This window comes from Oppia nitens, unplaced genomic scaffold, assembly GCF_028296485.1.
Source record: "Oppia nitens isolate AA-2021 unplaced genomic scaffold, nextdenovo-longstitch-racon4-pilon3 scaffold2_pilon_pilon_pilon, whole genome shotgun sequence".
NCBI classification, from domain to species: Eukaryota; Metazoa; Arthropoda; class Arachnida; order Sarcoptiformes; family Oppiidae; genus Oppia; species Oppia nitens.
Window position 1 is genome coordinate 8075001 of NW_026533210.1, and position 24739 is coordinate 8099739.

General features: G+C 18.9%; 1 protein-coding gene across 1 annotated transcript in view; it reads left to right on the forward strand.

The window, feature by feature from the left end:
• Positions 1–20737, forward strand: part of LOC128955998 (two pore potassium channel protein sup-9-like) — a 51174-nt gene extending 30437 nt beyond the window's left edge. The window contains exons 2-4 of the mRNA XM_054301679.1: positions 14005–14029; positions 15237–15387; positions 19973–20737. Coding sequence (XP_054157654.1) covers positions 14005–14029; positions 15237–15387; positions 19973–20737 — 941 coding nt within the window. The remainder of the gene's footprint in view (positions 1–14004; positions 14030–15236; positions 15388–19972) is intronic.
• The last annotated feature ends 4002 nt before the right edge of the window (positions 20738–24739 follow it).

A 24739-nucleotide genomic window follows, 5' to 3' on the forward strand; every position in this document is an offset into this window, starting at 1 on the left:
TAATGGATAAAAATGGATCAAATTTTCATATATTTTATATATAGTATACGATTAACACATAATCAATAGTTAACTGTTATTTTTTTATTGATTAAATATTTGTGTTCTGAACTATTGTGAGAAATTAGATTGTATTAAATTTTTTGGCTTTTAGAAAATTTATTAATTTTAATAATAAATCAGAAAACTTAAAAGGTTGAAATTAAAAATATTTAATTAATTTTATATAATAAATTTATTTTGAAAATTATAAGAAATTTACAATTTTTGATGAGAATTTAAATAATTATTTGTTTTTAAATTTCATTGAAACTATTATATAATAATTTTAACTATTATAAAGTCTATAATAATATGCTACCATTACATTTGTATTGAAACATTACTATTAAAATAGTTAGAATTTTTTTTGGATGAAATTTTTCACAAAATGTTTATTGTTTATACAGTAATTAGAAATATATGCAGGAATTCAAATGATATAAAAATTTAATTTTTATATAAAGTCTTTATATATCATATGTTTGTTAGTTTATAAATTGTATGAATTTTATTATTATTATTATTGTTACAATAAGTTTAGTATGAAAAATAAAACACATTTATAATTACAAATATTTTTTGAATTTCAACGTACAGTATATGTAAAAACTGACTCCAAAATATTAACTAAAATTTAAATTAATTACTTGCTATTTGTTATTATTATTTTTATATAAAATATAATATTTATACTTCCGTAATTAATGTTTATTGCCGCTATTAATAAAAAAAAGTTTAATGCAATTGAACTTGTTTATTAATAATTATATAAATTATTATTATTATTTTATAGATTTATTAGTTAGATAAATGTATAAAATTTATATCTAAAAAGCATAATAATAATTATTATTATTATTGTTTACACACTATTTTTAGAAAGTTGTGTATGTTTTTCATATATGAAATATACTTATTAATGAAAATCAATTGTTTACAAAGATAACTGTGTTTATCCATAACTTTATAGTTTATATAAGTTATTATGTTATAAATATGATTAAAAAAAATTGTGTCAATTTAATAACAGTTATTAATAGAAATATTTATTGTTTGAGAATTATAATGAATTTTTATGAAATTATATGTATATAATCTCAAAAACATAAGCTTATAGTTTATAGTTTTTATTTTATAATAATTTTTGCTACAATATTTATGATCATTAATTATAATAAAATCATGAAAATTTATTAAACTTAATAATATTTATTAAATTTTTTAATAGTTTAATTTTATGTAATTAGATGTATTGGTTAAATATTTGTTGTCTAAATTTACATTTAATTATTAATATGATAAATATATAAATACAGTATAATTATATGCATAATCAACATAACAACAAGTATTATAATAACATTTATAAGATAAAATATAATAGTTACCAAAAAATTAGTAAAAATAAAAATCGATTTAATGAATTTATTTATTTATTTTTAACAAAAAAGGACATCAAAATAGACAAATAGTTTTTGATTGATAATAGTTTTTTCACTGTTAGTATTGGCTGTACAGATGCTGAAGGAGAGAGAGAGAGAGAGAGAGAGAGAGAGAGAGAGAGAGAGAGAAAGAGATGACAATCAGGTCGTATACCTATATACTCATGCGTTGGGCTTTTGTGTGGCAAAAAATTCAATAAAAACCACATTTAAGGCGTCAAATATCAAACTATAAAAAGAGAGAGAAATGGAGTCATTTATATTGACTTTAACAGCAAATCATCATTTTTTTAAATATCTAATACTGATTGACTAACTGTCCATCTATTGGTCTCTCTCTCTCTCTCTACTATTTTTAATTTTTTATCTAAATTTTTTTTTGATTAGGAAATCTAATAATAGTTAAATTATATATTAATAATTAACAAAAAAAATGTATGTATGTGTGTGTTTAAAATATATTGTATATATATATATATGATCTGTCATATAATATCTTTTAATAGATATCAAGTTTATCTGCTGATCACTGATAGCATCTGTCGACCAATTATGTCAAATCAATATCCACTTTGCTATCCATATACTGTAGTTATACAGTACACAACTATATTCAATTATAGTTATTTACTATATATATATATTTATTTATTTATATACTGTATATAAATTCTATGCTTATATCACATTCTGATTAATTGTTAGATACATAGAAATAGTATTTAACGCAAAAAATATGATTATATCATTTGAAATAATAGATAAATAATATTATAAAAATTTATTACAAATAAAATGACAACTAAAACACTTACACACACATACATAGACACTGAATCACTTATCCATTCGCTAACTATCTCATTATTGATTCAATACCTCCATATCCTCCCTGTTCTCATATCCAACAATTTCCGTCTCATTCCTATCAGGGCTTTAATTAAAATTTATCTCTCAGTTTGTCTATTATTATGTTATGTCTCTCTCTCTTTTTCTCTCTTTTTCTCTCTTTTTCTCTCTTTTTCTCTCTTTCTCTCTCTTTTTTTCTCGTATACTGTAATATAATACTATTCGTACAAATCTTTTAGTCTTTTACTTTGTTTAACTATGAAACTTGTCGGCGGTTTTTGTTTTTTTTGTTGCCATTTATATCACTTTTATTTAGCGTCTCTCCAGAGAAATAATATCGAAACACTGTTTAATAATATTAACTTAATTTTGTCTTTTATATACAAACGGCTCTCAATTATATTGTATGATATATATAGTGATCGGTATTTATGTTATTTATTTCATTTATGATTAAATAATATTTTTAGACTTTAATTATATGATTTCATCTAAATATAATTAATTGATTGCTAAAACTGATATATAATACAATACTAAAATAAGAATTAATAAAAATAGATTATTTATATGATATACTATTTTTGCGTACATATTATTAATTTAATTAAATAATTTATTATTTATAGAATTAATAAAACATTAGAAAATAATAAATATATATTTATTTATTTATCAAAAATAAAATATTAATTTATTTATAAAAATGAATAAATTATTTTTTTAATGATTAAGTCATATGATAAGAAATTTTCTTATTAAATGATTAGCTTTTTATTGTATACATACCGATATATAAATACTATTAATATATATTAGTATATAAGAAATTTTGACCTAAATTTTGTTAAATTAACTCAAATTATATAACATGTAATACATCAATATAGACATAGAAAATATTTTGTACCTTTACTTTAAGTATAACTAATTTTTTATTAATGTTTTTTCTTATAATAAATGTATTTAAATAGCAATGTCAAAGAAATGTCACTAATTTCTATTAGACAACTAAATTAGTTTTGTTTGTATTATTATTATTATTATTATTAGAATATTCTTTAAAGAAATAATTTAAATAATTAAATCTCTTAAAAATTACACATAATTTTTTAGAATTTAAATTAAATAATTGAATGCATATTTTAAAGACATTTAATTAAAGTCTATTAATAAATGAGTTTGAATTAAATTTATAATTTATTCAAATTAGTCAATAATATTTTATTAAAAGTAGACGTATATTTATATTATTATCACACACACACACACACACACACACACACACACACACACACACACACACACACACACACACATACATACATACATACATACATACATACATACATGCATACAATGGCTATTTGTTATGAACTTTTACTAAAACAAATCTTTGTTAGTGATATGCACTTAATTTAAGGTGAATCACAAAATACTATCACAAAAATGTTTAAATAGCTTAACGGTTGGCATTAAATAAGTGATTACTATGGAAATTAGTGAACTTAACTAATAGTGTGTATGAACTGCTTTGCATTTATATTATACATTAATTTTTATGGAAACCTATTTTTATAAATCAATTTTTCTTACAGTATTTTATTTTTATGCGATTAGAAAATAATGCAAAGTTAGCAAAAAAAATTATTCAAAATAAAAGAAAACAATGAGATATTCAATTGTCAATGATGTGTGAATAAAATAAAAATTACATATTTGTTCAAAACATTAGAAAAAAGTAATATTTAAAAAACATTATAATACTGTATATTGAAATCTTTGTTTTATTTTTAAATAGTATCAATGTCAATAAACAAATATTTAATAATATATGTTTATATGTAATGTTTTTTTTGTTAGGATCATTTAAATAATATTTATTTTTTATTTTACCCATTTAACTCCATTTAATATAATATATACATACATATATATATATCATAAATTTATATTAAGCTAAATTATTTATTAGTAGATAAATTGGTAGCAATTTATTTTATTTTTTAGGAATATATCTAAATATTATAAATACTTTATACATAACTTATATTATTTAAATAAATTTCATGTGAAGTGTTGGCAAATTATATTAAATTAGCCATGTCCAAATATTTAAAATAAAATAATAATAATAAAATAAATGATAATTTTGAAAAAGTAAACTACTGTAAATAGTTGTTAGTATTACTTAACTAAACTACTGTATAATAACAATATTACACACTTTATACAACGTATATATATATATATATTTATATGTTAACGCAAACAACTATTTTTCATAAATATTTAAATAAATTCAATTGTCATCAATCATCTCAATAAAAAAAATCTCAAATAAATATTTACAATATTCTCAAGCAAAATAATGTTTATAACTACAGTACTATAGTATATACAGTAACATTGATTAATAATATACTGTATCTATTATACAATATATACTGTATATAGTTTAATATCAATAAAGTTTAATTTTAAAATGCTAGGATATATTTTTGCTATTAAACATGATATAATAATAAAAAATTAAAAACAACTACTAATATTTAATTACTACTTTCAATATACTACTAACAATAATAATTGTAATTTAAATTAGCAAAAAATATATTATAAAATAGGATACTATACATACAGTATTAAAAAAAAGTCATATAAAATTGCAAATAACACATCAAAACATTTCAATAAAAAACTATATCATATTTTGTCAATAAATCAAACTTTTAGTTCCAGTTTCTAACGGTTACAATAAAAATGAATACACAGTCTTTCAATAAATCTTTGATTTTTTTTGTTTGTTTGTTATTTGATTTATGAAATTTATTTGGATGATAAAGAAACAATGTTTCAATCACAAAAATACTATTATTATTATTATTACGAGTTGTATGTGTATTATTTGAAAATAACTAAGATTTGAAGCAATATATTATAAAAATCTTGACTTTTACTTTAAAAATTAATATATTTTTTTAAATTTTATCATTTGACTTAATATAATAAAAAAAATATTTTATAAAATACTGTTACTATATTTAATGAATTAACAATTTGTTTATTTCTATGAAAAAATGTGAAAGAATTTTACTTTAATAAAAATATTGAAATCTATATATAATTTAAGTTTTTTGAGATCATTATTTTTGGCTTTCTCTCTCTCTCTCTCTCTCTCTCTCTCTCTCTCTCTCTCTCTCTCTGATACTACATATATATATAAGTCAACCCAACCCATGAATATTAAGGTTTACATTGCATTTGTCATAAGATTTTTTTTTGTTGAGAGAAAGAAAATTGTTATTATAAGCGATTCGATGCACAAATCGATTCATTCAATTACATGTTTGTTACATAATATATGTACAGTATTTTCATGACCTTAAGACATATATATATATTTCTTATATATTATAATATAATAACATTTGCCTTAACATTATTATTGATTTTTAAATTATTCTTTATGTTTATATACATATAACTAAATATCTATATATATATATATTTACATTTTTGTCATTTTGATAAAAATAACTTTTTTTTTATTTTTGAATGAAAATTATATTTTTTTTTAAACAAAACTATTATTTTGTGTTACTATAGAGTATCCACTTAACCTTAATTATACTATTGTAAAGGCTTTAAGTATATCATTAAATGATAAAAATTGTTAACATTTTTTAAAAATGATGTTTAATATTATATATTATAATATAATTATAAACTACATAAAAATAAACTATTTAATTAATAATGTTATTTTTACATTAAATTTATGATAGAAATATTTAATATCAATATTTCAATATTTATTAGAAATGTTTTAATCTAATTACATGTTGTTTTATTAACAGTAATAAAAATGTTTGTGTTATTATAAGCAAATTAAAAAATAATATCAATTTTATAATTTGTTTAACAGTTATGTTATTTAAATAGTGTTTTAATTGAATTTTGAAAATTAATTATTATTAATGTTAATAATAATAATTATTATTATATTAGATAAAAATACAAAAAATTAATAAACAATATTTGTTATGTATAAATTTAATTATTATTTTTAAAAATAATTAACTAAATATCATTTATCATTATATACTGTATAATAAAGTACATTATTTTTTGATAATCATAATATTACATTCTAAATAAAATCATTAATTTAATGTTTTTAGATTAATATATATATATATATATATATATATATATATATATATATATACTGTATATTAGTTACTCTCTTATTTTCTAATTTTAATTTAACTTAATATATGTTTTACTACTGTGTATGATAATATACAGTAGAAATTTATATTAATGAAAGAAATTAACAAAATTATATTTTTTAGAGAGAAAGAGAGCACAAAAAAATATTAACTAATAGCTAAAATACTGCTTTAATTTCAAAAAATAAAATTATGTGAAATTATCATCAAAAAATAATTGGATGACTTTTCTTATTAGACTCATTATTTGAATTATAGCTTCAATATACAGTATATATATAATATAACTTGACTTTTACTGGACATTAACTAACGCAACTGAAATCTACAGTATTATAGTTTTATATAAAAATGTTTAAAACAAAATAAAAAAGTTTATATCTGTTTTACAACTATTTTTTTTAGTCAAACAATGGCATCCAATTTCAACTGTGTGTGTGTGTGTGTGTGTGTGTGTGTGTGTGTGTGTGTGTGTGTGTGTGTGTGTGTGTGTGTGTGTGTGTGTGTGTGTGTGTGTGTGTTTCAATAATATATAGCAATAGCATCGTCATTATCACTGGTTAAGTATAGGTCAATAAAAGTTTACATACATATGATATATTCATCAATGTTATAGATATAACAACATAAATAAAATGTCATTAATACAGTACAAAAATATACGCCCACACAATATGCGGAAAACGAGTTAAAACATAATATGATAATAATATAATAAAATTAATATTATACTAACTGTATGTACTGTATTTGTAAAAGTTTTATAACCATTTCAACTATAAGTACTGTATTTATATCGTTTGATTAAACACTTCATACGACTAATCATCTAATATAATGAATTTTAATGAAAATATTATATAAAGTGTATTTTTTATATAAATCAATCGTTTTACAGTATTGTTGTATAATACATATAAATTTATTAAATAAATATATATATAATAAAATAAAGTTTCTAAAAAATGTGTTTATAAATTAAATGATAAACAAAAACAAATCTTTTACAACTTGAAAATATAATATATATGATAATCATTTTTAAAATTTTTTAGTTGAACACTAATTTTTGGGCTCAGAAAAGAGTGAGTGAGTGAGTGAGTGAGTGAGTGAGTGAGTGAGTGAGTGAAAGAAATAAAAATATTTTTTTTTGTATTTATTTTGTTAAACTTATGTTTTTTTATAAAAAGTATTATATAAAAGGGCCTTACATTAATCTCGGGCATGGGGCTTTTGCTATAATTCTTAAACGGAGTGAGATACATTAATTTTGTAAAAAATGTATTAAAATGTGATTTACGCGTGATACTATAAAATATTTAATTTATAATTTTAATCACGTGATCATATTTATTCTGAGATGTTTGCAAACCACTATGTCAGAACCTTACCTATAAATGATAGAAAAAAATTTCATCAACAATAATGTAGAGCTTAAATTGGAAATTTATGGGAAGAAAATTTTTTTGAAATTAATCAAAAAATAATTTTTTTATGGTTTTTCAAACTTGTAGAAAAACACATTATATAAAATAGTCGAAAATAAAATGACGTTATTTATGGACAATAGACACTTAATAGATAAAGATTTTATTACTATTACTTATTATGAAAACAAAATTTTTTTATGTCAAATATTTTTTTAGATAATTAAATTATAATAAAAAACACAATATAGTAATTCGATAATGTAATTTGTAATTAAGTTTGATTATCTAAAAAAATATTTAACATAAAAAAATTTTGTTTTCAAAATAAGTAATAGTAATAAAATCTTTATCTATTAAGTGTCTATTGTCCATAAATAACGTCATTTTATTTTCGACTATTTTATATAATGTGTTTTTCTACAAGTTTGAAAAACCATAAAAAAATAATTTTTTGATTAATTTCAAAAAAATTTTCTTCCCATAAATTTCCAATTTAAGCTCTACATTATTGTTGATGAAATTTTTTTCTATCATTTATAGGTAAGGTTCTGACATAGTGGTTTGCAAACATCTCAGAATAAATATGATCACGTGATTAAAATTAAAAATTAAATATTTTATAGTATCACGCGTAAATCACATTTTAATACACTTTTTACAAAATTAATGTATCTCACTCCGTTTAAGAATTATAGCAAAAACCCCATGCCCGAGATTAATGTAAGGCCCTTTTATATTATATAATATTATAAGACACACACATTTAAAGTGTCTGAATGTGTGAATTACTTCAAAAAAACCTAATGCGTGCCTTAACTTTAAATAAGTTAATCATTTTTATTGAAAGCTTTTAATAGAATATAATATAATAGTTTATATACTAAACTTATATATAATAGACTTCGAATAATAATAATAAAGTTTTAATAGTACATCAAATTTAACAAACAAATAAATTTTTAGCTAAACATAAGTATGAGATGATGTTGTGTTTCATCGTTTTTTATATATTATATATATATATACAACAGTTTGGTATAAATGTCATTAAAATTTGTTTTTTTAAATAATAATTTACAAATAAAGAAAAAATAAAACAATAGCAAAGTTTATAGAAGAAAAATATTTGACAATATTTTCTAAACTTTATGTTTTAAATATATAAATATATTTATATTCATTCAAAAAGTTATTTATATACTCATCAAAAACATAAGCATTGTTATCTTTCAACAAACCTTATTGTAATGGTAAAAAATGTAATATTAATAATATTGTATATCATATACTGTATATTACAAAATATTTCTAAATTTAATATAATATTAACACTAAATATAGAGTTTTTATAATATTTCTACTGTAAATGTATTATAATAGTGTGATATTCACGTTACAAACATAAAAAAGTTTTTCATTAATATCACATTTAATTAACTTGTTGTTTAAGAGTCAAAACGTGCTTTTTTAATATCTTTTATAACTTATATATAAATTATAGTATATATATATATAATGTATTTATGTGTAGTATTTATTGATAGGTATTTTATATTTCTCTTTTATTTTTTAATGTCTTAATACTCTCTGGCCTTTTGTTTAAGTTATAACTTATTGTTTTATTTTTTTTATTTACTAAAATAAATTCCAGTAACTATTGCTATTCTATCCAATAGTAAACAATTTTTTATTTTATTTTTACGATTATTATAGTCTCTTATACTCTACTAAATAATTATTAGTTTATTAGGTTTATTAAATGAACTAAATTTTTTTTTATTTCGTTGTATTTTTATTATACAATAGACAATAAATTAGTTGTTTTATTATATATACCGTATATATATATATACTAATTAAATAATTTATTCATTAAATAAAAAACCAATAACATTATTTAATACAAATAAAACTAAAATAAAAATTTTTCTAAATAATAAAACTGATTTTTTAATATTTATTATAATTTTTTGTATAGTATACCATATAAACTATAAATTATTTGTATATACAGTATAATTTATATGATAAAATAATTTAATTTAATATATCTATTTAAACGTTTAATTTTAAATATATTGAGGGACGATAGGCATTGAGGCACGAGTATATTCCCTCAATATATAGAACTAAATTTATAACTAATAGCACTGATAACTATAAAATAACTTTAAAACTTTGATAACTAAAATTTATTTACTAAATATACTGTGTCTTTAATAACAAACTTTTATATTTATATATTTAATATATATATATATATATATATATATATCTCTAATAAATTTCTGTTTTCAAAATTTTAGACAAATAGATAAAAAAAACTTTTATATTTTAAAACATTGATTTCTATTATTAAATCAATGAATCTATTGCTTTGTTAACATAATTTAATATATATATATATATAACCAAAAAAAAAACTGTCACAAAATTTTTAGATCTAACGAGAAATCGTTTGGTATTTTCAATTTTTATGTACATTTTATATTTATTTATCTATACTCTGTATATATTAATATAATATAAATACTTATAAATATATAAATAAATCAAATTTATTTTTCATTTATATGTTATTTCAATTTTTATCGATATATTTCTATTCAATTTATTTATTTTTTTCTATATCTCCCAATTTTATAATGTTTTAGTTTTTTAAAATAAAATAACTTTCATTTTTTTACTTTTATAAAACTTTTCCTGTTTAATATCAATTTGATTCAATTGAATTTCCTTTTTTATATGAAAATATTTTTCTATTAAATTTAAATTTGTCATTTAATGTCATCTTGTTTGACAATACATGTGGGAAATGGATAGTACTGTATATATTATATAATATATTGTACTACTATTAGTACTATTATTATATATATTAATATTATTATTATTTAATATAAAAATGTTTATTGTCTTACTGTATATTGTCTTAAATTGTTGTAAAAATTTAAAAATTAGCATTTAAATGTTTGTAAATTATTAACTTATTATATATATTTAACTATTATTTTATTTTATTTTTTTTATTAAATTATTTTTTATTTTATTTTTATTTATTTAATAATTACATTAATTATGTTACTTTTAATACTTTGCTTTAAAATATATTTTTTATAACATCTATGATTATATTATAAATTTATATTAATAGTTATTTTTCTTGTTTGTTTAAAAAACATATATATTTGTATATAACTTAACATTTCTTGATAAACACTTATAATTTTTATAAACTAAATACATTACATAATATTATTATTAATATTTAATACTATTATCCATTACTTAAAAGCGTTTACCTAATAATTTTTGCAAACATGTCACAAATGTTTGTATGTTTTTTTATTTATTTAAAAAGTATAGTTAAAAAGTTAAAAAATATTTGGCAGTTATTCAAAATATTTAACTTTAATTTAAATTCTTGTCATAACTTTGATAAGAAATGTTAAATTTAATATTTAATAATAATAATAATAATTGTTGTTGTAAATAAAATAACAAAATAAATAAATATTATCACTAATGTATATTAATACAAAATAAAATGATTTTAAGCTTCAATAGTATGAAATCTATATTATTGTATATATATTTTTTATTTAAAAGATTAAAAATTTTAATATATTGAATATATAACAAAAAGTGTATTATTCTTATGTTTTATTTGAAATAACATTGAAAGTGATTCACATTTATTTATGATTATGTTTTACATAATAATATTTTAATTCTATACAAACATTTTAATATTCATCTATTTTTTTAAATTATTATATCTGTATTATTAATTTTGTTTAATATTTTGTTATATTAATATTTTGTTTATTATTTAACAAGTTTTTCTAAAATTTTAAATAAAAGTAGGATTTATTAAATGTAAATTTTTATGTTTACCAAATCTATTGATTGTTAGTATTTATAATAATCTAATAATGTATAAAAACATATATTAATAGTATAATTCTCAAAATTGATTTCATAATATTTTACTAAATTTTGCCAAACATTATTATAGTTTTGATGTATCAATAAAATAAAATATATATTTATATTTTTAATATAACTTCAATCAAAAAATTAATATAAAATTAAATAATAATAGTTGTTATTGAATATAATATCAAATTTTGTTTATAAATATTTGTTTTTTAATGTTAACTTTAATATTAAATATTTACGAGAAAATTATTTTTAAATGTAAATAACATTTTTTATTTTTATTTTATGAATAAGAAAAAAAAGTTTTGCAAATATTTAAACCATTTGGACATTAGACTGTCAACAGTGATTCAACACTATTTTTATACATAACTTTTTAATTTAATACTTTACTTTTTGGGAAATATTGATAGAAAATTTACTCAACACATTGATATTAAATAAAAAAATAACAAAATTTTGATTTAAAATTCTTGTTGTTATATGTTTTTAAAAAGTTATGACAAGAATTATCAATTGTTTGAGCAAAGAGAGAGAGAGAGAGAGAGAGACAAAAAGACAATTTTTATCATTTATTGTAATCGCTTTAGGCGTTTGTGTTATGGGTTTCAAATTATTTTTTCTCATGTTTTTTTACTTTATATTTATATCTTCTTAATTTATACTACAGTATTGTATATATATATAACTATATTTTGATTGGCGATTATATTGACAATGACTGACTACTACTACTACTACTACTACAACTACTGCCAGCAAAGAAAAATGGTTGGCAACCAATTTGTGTCACTGATGTTTCATCCAAATGTTGATAAACCCTAATATGAATTCATGACTTTAAGCCATATATCTGTAATGTTTCATAATATATGTATAAAAGTAGTGCAACTTTTATTTGCTGGTCAAATCTTATATACTATTTATATATAAAAATATAAGTATATATCATATATTGTACAGAATATATATATATATATTGTTAAAATGTAAGAATAAATATGATTTGTTATCTCAATTTATTTTTGGTATGTATTAGACATCGTATCTATAGTTAGATAAATATATAGATAAATGTTCTGTATATGAGGTATACTGTATTTATTTATATATATTTTTGTACCATTTTTAGTTGATATTAGCCACAAATGTGATGTCATTACTAAATATGATATCATGAATATTTTGAATTGTCAAACAAAAATACATTACACACTAACAATCAAAATCATAATATATAGCATATAACTGTTATTATATGATAATAAAAAAGTTAATAAAATTATTTCGGTAACGGCAGATTATTTATTTTTATATTTTATTTCATAAGTCATAAAATAAAGTAATTTTTAAAAAAAATTCAAATAATTTGATTTTTTATTTCATTTTTAAAAGATTGACTACAGTACTAATCAAATCACTAGCTAACTGAGTACAAACTTATTTATATTTTTTTTTTAAAACTCGGAAGTGTTAATGATATTGATAATCTATATTTGCTTTAAATTTATAATAAAACTTTAATTTTTATTTATACGATTATTACGATATCATAATAATGTTATCGAGTTTTTTATGTGACCATTTTACGATAATAAACTGTACTGTATATATATATTATTAATTACATAATAATATTGTATAATATCCCATATTGCTTAACACAAAGCACACACATAGATATACAATTTATATTATATTTATAAAATTAATGTTAATCTTTTTTGACAATTATGATACAATTTAGTCAGTAATTAGCTGCAATTATTAGCATTTTATTGCAATAATAAAAAATATATTATTATAATATATATACTGTATATATTACAATTATTATTATAATATTAGTTGTTAATTTCTGATATAAAATTATAATACAAAACACAATTGAGTGTATAATAGTTAATATGAATTTTTTGTTAATCATCATTTTGTATAACACCTTCAATATTTTTTTTTAATTTCAATTTATAACAGCATTTACTGTATATACATATAACAATAATTATTTATTTTAAATTTTAAAAAATTAATATTAAATTTTTGTTTTGTATTTTCACATAGGATATGGTCATTCAACTCCAGCAACGTAAGTATTTTTTTAATAAATAATAATAATGTTTATTTTTTTGTACCATTTTATAATAATTATTATTATATATGTCAAGATTATTATCATTTTGAATTAGCCAAAAAAGCAAATAATAAACAAAAATTAATGTTTTTATTTTTATATTAAAAACTCTTATAACAATGAACTTATATACTATTTGTTTGTAAAAAATACTGTAGTAGTTATATACAGAACATAAATCATAACTATTGAATACTATTTATAAATATATTATTTAGTATTATATTATTTTTTTATTTAATAAACTTGTTGTATATAAACATATGATATATCACTTATTTTAAATATTATTTTGACAAGTTTTTATTATCATTATTTTGACAGTAGTTTTTTTTATTAAATAACAAAATGTTTTTCAATATGATTGAAGTGAATAAAAACAATATTTTGCTTTATTTGTTTGAACAGTTATATACATACTGTACATAAAATATAATTGTTTTAATATAATTTATACTATTGTTTATTGTATTTAAATTTCTATTTAAATATTTAGTAACTTTATTTAACTCAACAAAAAAAACATTTATGTTTATAATTTATATGTTTTTTAGCAACAAAAAAATAATACTTCATAAATAGATTTGATAGACATTTAATGCAAAAAACACGTTTTTCGCACACAATTCAAAGTTATAAACATAAATCAATTGTTTATATTATTTTTATATTTAATAGATTTAATTTCAGACTTAGAATTTTATATATAAAAACATATATATATTTAATAAAATATATTTATGTTTATAACCAAACATTTGACAAATCAATGATTGATTCTCTCTCTTATAGAGTCTCAGTGTTTAGCCGCCAAATAAATATATGATTTTTGTTTCATATTTTTTATTCAATACTCACACACATACACAACAAACACAGCATTATTATTATTATTAAGCAATAAAATGTGTGTGTTTTTTGTTCATTGACAATAAATATCAATCAATGGTTTAATAGTTTGTTATTTGCTCTTTCATAGTCTCTCTCTCTCTCTTTCTCTTTTTCTTTTTCTCTTTTTCTTTTTCTCTCTCTCTCTCTCTTTCTCTCTCTCTCTTTCTTATATTCTCTCTTATATGTAATATTGTCTTTCAATTTAATTCACTTACTAACTGATTGTCTTTATCTATCAATCTATTTATCTATATATATATGGTTTGGATAGTGTGGGCGGAAAGACATTTTGCATGTTCTATGCATTAGCGGGTATACCCTTAGGCCTTGTGATGTTCCAGAGTATTGGCGAACGATTAAACACTTTTGTCGAGAAAGGACTCAAACAATGCAAGAAATGCTTCCGATTCAAGAATACTGAGGTTTGTGTATTTGAATGACAATAATAACAGACAAAACAACACAAATAACAGTCACACAAAAAAAACTTTCTTTTTTTATATATAATCACTTAATCACTTCCCTATCACTTCTGCTTCAATGAATTCAATTGAATATTCAAGAATATTCTGGTATTAGACAAGTAATACATATAGTAGTAGTAGTAGTAGTTATTACATAAAATAATAACTAACTTTATTGTTTAGATGACAACAATTTCTATATAATATTAGTGTGTAAATATGGTATACAGTACTATAATATTTTTATGTAATATAAATACATCACTCACTTTGGTTGTGCCTCAATAATGACCGGAAAACTAATACTAAATTTACTGACAAACTAATTATAATACAGATTAGTGTTTCATAAATTTTAATTTTTCTTTCTTTTTATTTTGTGACTACGGATGTATAATATATATATATATATATATATATAATTATAACAAATAAGTAATAAATACAAATAACTGTGATTACGTAACACTGTATTAAAAAATAATATATAATACTAACTAATACTGTAAATGATTATTCAATTTGTTTAGTCGCTCTCTTTCTCTCTTTTTAATAAAACACATTGAAATTAACCCGTATTTAAAAGAAATGTTAGCTATAATTTTCATAAAATACATATTTATTTTATTATTTTTGGGCATCTAAAACAAGAATATATAGTTTTATTCCTAATTATATAATACATACACTAACAGTATATATAAATAATTAATTGGATGAATATATGGTTTTAGACTATTTAATCATTTTTAGTGCATTAATTTGTATGAAAATTTTCTAAATTATATACTGGATATTATAATATATATTTAATATTTAGACTAAAAGTTAAAGACAAAAATTTTTCTGTTATTGATAAATGACAGTCAAAATTGTTTGGATCGATAAAATCAGGATTCATATTATATACTGTATATATATACAGTCTATAATATAGCTTATAGTAAAATATGTTACGATTGATGTATACGTGTATTCTGTATATATATATATAAACCGTATGTATAACAGCCAATAGCCTCCAAAAAGAGTTTACTTTTTAAATTACATGCACTTATATGTTGACAAAATTTGCAATTTTTGCCAAAACTGACTGTCGATTCAAATAAAAATAAAAAAATTTGGAAATTCAAATGTAATCAACGCAACTATTTTTCCTCTCAAAGTTATATTTATTTTATTTATTTATTTATTTATATTTATTTATAGCAAAGATAAAAGAGCCAAACATATTTTTGAATAAATTATTTGTATATTTTTTTTATAAATATTTAATAATAATAAATGTATGGAATTTTCTTTTTACAAATAAAATTTACTATTAATTTTCAAATTTAAATGATAAATTATATAATATCAATTTTTATTACATAAAATAAATATGGTTTATTAGAAAATATTAGATGTAGTATTATATTATATTATTTAAAAAATATAGTCTATAGTTATAAAATTTTATAATATAATAATAAAACACAATTATTTATCACCTAAATATTGTAAACATTAAATGATACGATATATGTTTATAATAATAATAATAAACTTATACTAAATTTAATTAGAGTTTATTTTAAATATATTAGCAATTTAGCAGTAAATTAGTTTACGTTTTTATAGGAACCCATAACTTAAATGTTTGGCCATTAAAACAGACAACAACTCATTTGCTGAGACAAAACTTGTGTATAATGTCTTTACAATGCAATTATTTTTAATGAAATGTTGTTTTTAAAAATATTTTAGCAAATTGTTGTGTTGGCGGAGGCATTCAAAAATATTTATAAATTACTATTTAGTTTAATAATTTAAGCATTTGTGTTAATTGATATTTTACTACTTAAAAACAACATTTTTCTAAAAATAAAATTAACAAAACTTTTGTAATTTGAATTATATATAAATAAATAAATAAATAAAAATCGATTTTTATTTTTGTTAAATTTTATAACTAAATAAAAAATTATTTTTAGTATTTAGAAGAATAATCACTGTTTATTTTGTATACTGAAAATTGTTAGCAAATTAAAGAAAAAACTTTATTATTATTATTATAAAATTTTCAATACAACCAACAACGATAACAAAATAAAATTTTATACAATAAATATGTTATGTAAATATAAACCATTAAGTCGACTATTTATTGTTGAAAAAAATTAAACAAATGTTGACACTTAATATAATCATTAAGTTTTTCGCTTAAGTGATTGCCAACAATACAATCTTGTTGTATATACGATGTGACACATATATTATTTTAAAAAACATTTTATTATTATTATTAAAAATAATAAAACACTGTTATTTTATACTCATTATTTATTTTGATACACACAAAACACATTCAAACATAACAAAATTAATATATATACAGTATAAGTTTACTGTATATTTGTGTTTTATGCAGATAACATTATTAACAATATATATATATATATATATATATATTAATATATACATATATAAATGTGTGTTTATTTAGATAAGAAGAAAAATAATTTATATTTAGATTATATATATTTAGTTGTTATTGAAAAAAGTTTATACTTTTAAGCTATGAAATACTGCTATAAACATTTCAATAGTTAGTAGTTTACTTACATTACATACACAGATTCATACTGTTTATTTTTTTAAAAATAAATTGTTAAGTTTTTAAAGAAAATATGGTTAAATGTTAATTTTTTTAATAAAAATACTTTATATAATTAGGTTTAGTTTTTTTTCAAACATCATATTTAATTAGTTTAATAACTTAATACTTTAGCTTAAATTATTTATAATTTAATATTCAAAAATGTTGTACATATAATATTATATATTATACAGTATGTCTGATTTAAATATACAGTACATTATATATTATATTTAGTCAATTATATATATTATACAGTATTATACAGTATCTTTTGATACATATGCTAATTATTGTAATATTAATATTGTATATTAAATTAATCATTTAATTAGTTATATACAGGTATTTTTAGTTATAGTGATACTTAATTTTATCCACCTACACATTACAATTATTGATTAATTAAATATTTACAAAATTTAGATAAGTTTATTTTTTATTACAATTAAAAATAATTATAAAAATAAACATAACTTTTATTTAGTTTCACATAACTACAAAAAACACCTAATTCTTACAGTAAATGATTTTTTTAAGGAAACGGTAGTTTTGTCTACACATAGTCTACAAAATAAATAATCCCCACTAAGACATACCGTAATAATATATAGTATAATTGTTTTATTAAATAAAAATATCGGTCAACAATGAAAACCATAAACTCATTTGTTATGTAAGGTTTCAGTCAATTCAGTCAAACTAAACAAAAGAAACTAAATTATAATATACAGTGTATTATAATTAATATTAATATACAATGTAGTGGATGGTATTTATAATATATAATAATAATATTTTTACCTATACATATAGTATATATATATATTTTTATTTATTTATTTATATTAATATTACCATATATTTTTTTAAATATTTTTAATTAATTTCAAAACTAAATAACAAAACTAAATGAAATATTTACAATCATACAAAATAATTCTAGTAATAAATTAAAATGTTTGCTACTACTAAAAAATTTAAAACTAAATATTTTTATATAATAAATAAAAGGTTTAAATAGATCATTAAAAATAAAATAGTAAATGTCAAAAACAGTATTACACACAAAAAAAGTTATAATTTGATAACAAAAACAGTCAAATAGCTATCAATATTAGTATTATAAGACCTTTAGTTTAATTACTGACTGTTTCAAGAAATAAAAACTTTTAATCATAATTATTATTATTATTATACTGTATTTTATGTTGTTTGTAAACATTAATAGACATTAACAAAAAAAAATCGGGTCTAATAAATGTGAGTCTACAGTATAGACTCTACACGACTGTGTAATAACTATTTTTAATGTAATTTCATAATAGCATTGATATTATAGCTGTGTTTCTATGTTTATTATATCAATTTATTTGATGCCTTTTATATTAAATAAACAGTTTCTTAAATTTATATTATGTAAGATTTAAGCCAAGCTTTATTTCCTTAATATATATATATATATATATATATATATTTATATTAATTTATAATATATATAAATTAATGATTGCTGTTTAAAAATTTGCTATTTTATATACTGGTACTTTCTATACAGTACACCCACACACACACACACACTCATATCATAATAGTTTAAGTGTTACACTCATAATGTCAATATAATAATATAGTTTAACCTAAAAAAAACTTCAAATTGTTTTCTATAACAGAATATTCTTTAAATAGTATTTAATATTATATTAATATATAGTATTATTATAAGTATTATATTCTTATATCTTTTTTAAAATATTAATATAACATATGTATGATTAATGATAATTTTTACTAATTTTATTTCACTTTTTTCTCTATCTATTTGTTCACAATTGAAATGTGTGTCCAATAAAACCAACAAAACCAATAACAACAACAACAAAATACAAATGACATGTTTAACAGGTGACAGAAACTAATCTGATATGTTTTGTGTCGATATTGTCAACATTGGTGATGACTACCGGTGCCGCAGCTTTCAGCAAATATGAACAGTGGAACTATTTCGATGCATTTTATTATTGTTTTATAACATTGACTACAATAGGTTTCGGTGATTATGTTGCCCTTCAAAAGGAAAGTGCTCTGCAATCACAGCCCGAGTACGTGGCGTTTAGTTTAGTGTTTATACTGTTTGGATTGTCGGTAGTGTCGGCCGCCATCAATCTACTAGTGCTTCGCTTTTTGACACTCAATACGGAAGATGAACGCCGTGATGAAGCCGAAGCGGCAACCCTAGCACAGGGAGCTGTCCGGCTAGAAGGCGATGTCATCACAGCCAACGGGTCCATCATTAGTGGTCACGAGCCCGACAAGGGCGGCGTGTCCTACGATAACGATGAAATTGCATCGGTGTGTTCGTGCACGTGCTACGGACCGCGCAGCCACTATCAGCAACGATCTCGACGACGCTCAACAAAATACTCGTTCCGGAGGGACAGTGGTGTCTACTATAGACAGGGATCACATTTGCTTCCATTGCATCTGTTCCGGTCAGCGTCGGGTTCGTCAGAAATTGGTGATCACGACTCCATATTTGGACAGTCGGGCGGCGGCGTCAGTAATCCGTATCCACAACACCAACACAATCCCCAGACTATGTTTATCAATGCACCGATAAATAGTGATCCCTCTCTCGAGGAAGTGACTAATAAAAGAGCGTCCATTTAATGAAATGACCAGATTTTTGATGAAATTATTTATTAAATTATTATTATTATTATAATGTTATAAAATTTATTAATTAATAATAATTGTTATTATTATTCATCGATTCTTCTTATCGTCTTTTTTTGTCGACTATATATATATAATATATTTTATTCTCAACTGTGTATATAATAACATCATTTTTAGACATCAATTCAAACATTTTAAAACAATTTTTTGAAATCTTGTTATATATATATATATAAATATATAGTATAAATATATATATAAATAATAAATATCTATTTAAAATGCTAATAAAACAAATTAAGTGATCAAAAAAGTATAAATAAATTGTGTATATAATAATAATTATTGATTATAAATGTAAATATAAGATATATATATACTAATAATTTATACAAATATATTATTATTGACTATTATTATTATTGTAATTATTAAAATTATTATAATTGTAATTTAACAAAAAATGTTATAAAAATTGTTAACAATTTTAAAAATTATTCAACTTTTTTCCAAAAAAAAAAAATCAAACTGATGACAATTTCTTTTTTAAAAATGCTCAAGCAGCAATTAATTGTGTATTTAAAAAATGCATACTGTATTTATTGTACAGTAAATATTATCACACAATTTAACAAACAAAATAAATGCTAAACTTTTTCAAATAGGCTTAATATTATTATTATAATTAGTATTATATATAATTGATAAAAAAATAATAATTGTATAATTGATTGTCAAATAATTTTATTTTTATTTATTTATTTATTTTTATTATTATCATTATAATTATTACAATTAATTGATTTATATGATTTTTAAAAATTTATAAAACAATTTAATTTTACTAAATTATTTATTACCTTTTACTATTTAATGTAAATTTGTTAACTATATTTGATTATTTACAAAATCAATTAATGTTAACTTACTATCGATTCATTTTAACTGTTTATATATCATTTAATAAAAATAATAATAATTAAAACATTTACATTAATGATGTTTTTAATCGCATGAGAGTTGGCACAAAATAATTGTCTCATTTGTTTTTATATAATAACAATTTAAAAAATCATATGATGGTTAATAATTTAATTTGTTTGAATTTAAATAATTTTATAAATAAAAAAAAATAAAAATTTAATTGAAAAAAATATATACTAAATGGTCTTTTCTTTTGTACAATAAACATAAAAATATAAATTTGTTATTATTGTAAATTGATAAATTTCAATGAGTATAATATGAAAAAATGATAAATTCAAAAAAATCTTAGATTTATTTTAACAAATAAAACAAATGAATTCATTTTTTATTTATTAACAATAAAGGTTTTTTGCTCTTTTTTATTTCATTTCTTTTATTAATATTTTTTTGAAAAGTGATATATAACAGTATATAATATATAACAGTATATCAATAACTTAATTAAAATTAATGAACAAAAAAAATATAATCACTAAATTTTTAAAAAAATATTTTTTTGGCGTTAAATACAGTACTTAAATATACATATAAATTTTATATAGTTATTATAAATTGACAAATAGACCAACAATAATAATTATTTATATATTACTAACTATTATAAGTTATAACTAAATAATAATAACATTTAATATTATTTTTTGATTCATACACATTTGGCAATATTTTTTCACTTATTTCAATTTAAATAACAGTACAGTATATTGTAGTATTCAGTTCACTTAAAGTTATGACATGCTTTTGTATAGCCCATAACTATTATAGTTTATATATATATTGTACATATAATAATAATAATTGATGGCATCATTTAAATGAACGCTAAAATTATTAAAAATTTTTAGCTTTCAAATGCTTTTGACAAAAATGATTGTGAATGACATGTAAGTTAATTATTATGTCAAATGTCTTTTTCAATGAATTTTCTATTATTAATAATACCATTGCATTCATATTGTTTCCATAATCCACAATATTATTGTCGTTTATATAATAATAATAATAATATGAATATATGATAAAAATCTAAATATAAATGCACTTCAAGTGTTTCATAAAAGATATTTTTTAAACTCTGTTTAAAAAGTTTACTATAAATTAATGATGAATAATATAGTATAATATGTTTGGCGATTTTAAATTTATAATAATAAATGAAAGTGTAAATAAGGTATGTTATTATATAAATAAATAAAATTTCGGGACAACAGGAATATTGTTGTGGAAAAAATAAGATTCAAATTAGTAGAGGATTAGTAAAGATATTGTAGTATTAGCTAAAATATTCAGAATAATTTATATATAATGTATATATTGTATATAACTTTATATAAAATAGCTGTACAATAAATTTTATTTTAGTTTCTATTGTATTAAGTTTTGCATATTTTTTAGATTTAAATCTAATTATATACTTAAAAATTTTAAAAAATGATAATCATCACTAGTTGCCAATCATTATTTTATGAATGTATTATTTTTATACCATATTATTATTGTATTTATTTTGAATATTCAATACCTTTTCTGACTCCGACTATTAATATACTATAATTTCATATAATTAATAAACAATCTGTATCTAAATGTCTGTATCTAATGTTATGTCAACTAAATATAACTAATATTTTTTTAATATTTTTTTAATCATTATTATTATTAATAATTTATATTTAGTAGTAAACAAAATGTTTAAAGTATTTTTTTAGTTCATTTAATATTAGTTTTTCAATTGTTTTATCGTATATTCACTTATATTCATTCTATAAATAAAACTATTATTTTATTTATTTATATTTACATTATTATAATTTTATTATTAATTTTTTTGTTAATTGTTTACAAAAATATCAATACATACACAGTATTGTATGCATATTTGGTATATATTTATAAAAATTATATAACAATAAAGTGTATGTTTGTCTATGAATGTGACCTAAAAATATCATTAATTAATGACATATTCATAACCAGAATCGCGACTGCAGTATAATAAAAGTTTGAATAAAAATTATATTATATATTATATTATTAGTGTATTTATAGTAAGCACTTAACAAAATTATCAATTATTATAATTCTCTAAACGTTTATTATTAATAATAATTTCTTATAATGCGTCCATATTATTATTATTATTAATATTGTCATACAAATAGTTGTTAACATTTTAATAATATTTTAGTGATAAAACTAATAATAAAAACATTTTTCTTGGTTTTTTTACAACTTAGATAATCATAACTCATTTTTTCAAAAATACTATTGTTTTTTTAAATATTAAATTTCTATAAATAATACTAATATTGATATCTAAAAAGATCCGGCTTAATCTGCTTAACTGTTTTTTTTATAAATAAAATATTCAATAAAAATATAAAAACATTTTTATTAATACATGTATACTATTAATATAATAAAAATTCTTTGTCTAAAAATTCCATAAAATAACAATTATAGCAAAAATAATTATTCAAGTATTATAAAATGTGTACAAGGAAAAATAATCAAATATTCAATGAAAATTTATTTTTAAATAATTATTACAATACAATTGTAAATTTATTGTTATTTAGGCAAACTATTGCAATTGCATTAGTTAAATATTTTTTAATTTTTATTTCAAAGAGTTGAGCCTATATTTTTGAAGTTTTAATTATTGTTTATTATGATTAACCCAATAAGTAGATTAATAATTCAATTTATCATGTTACTTTAGTTAATAATAAGTCTACATTATATACATTGAATCAATTATTGAATCAAACTTTTTCATTAATTTAATTAATACTGTGTAGTACTCATTGTATTCATTAATTATTTGTGTCCAGTAATAACAATATTTAATTTTATTAGTCATGATTGTACAAAAAAAATAATAATTTTCAATCATTTAAAATATATGCCAATTATACGAATCATTTTTAACTTTTGTATTTATAAAAAAATATATAATGCTTATCATATTGTTTATGTCAGTTATATGTACTCACTATATAATTA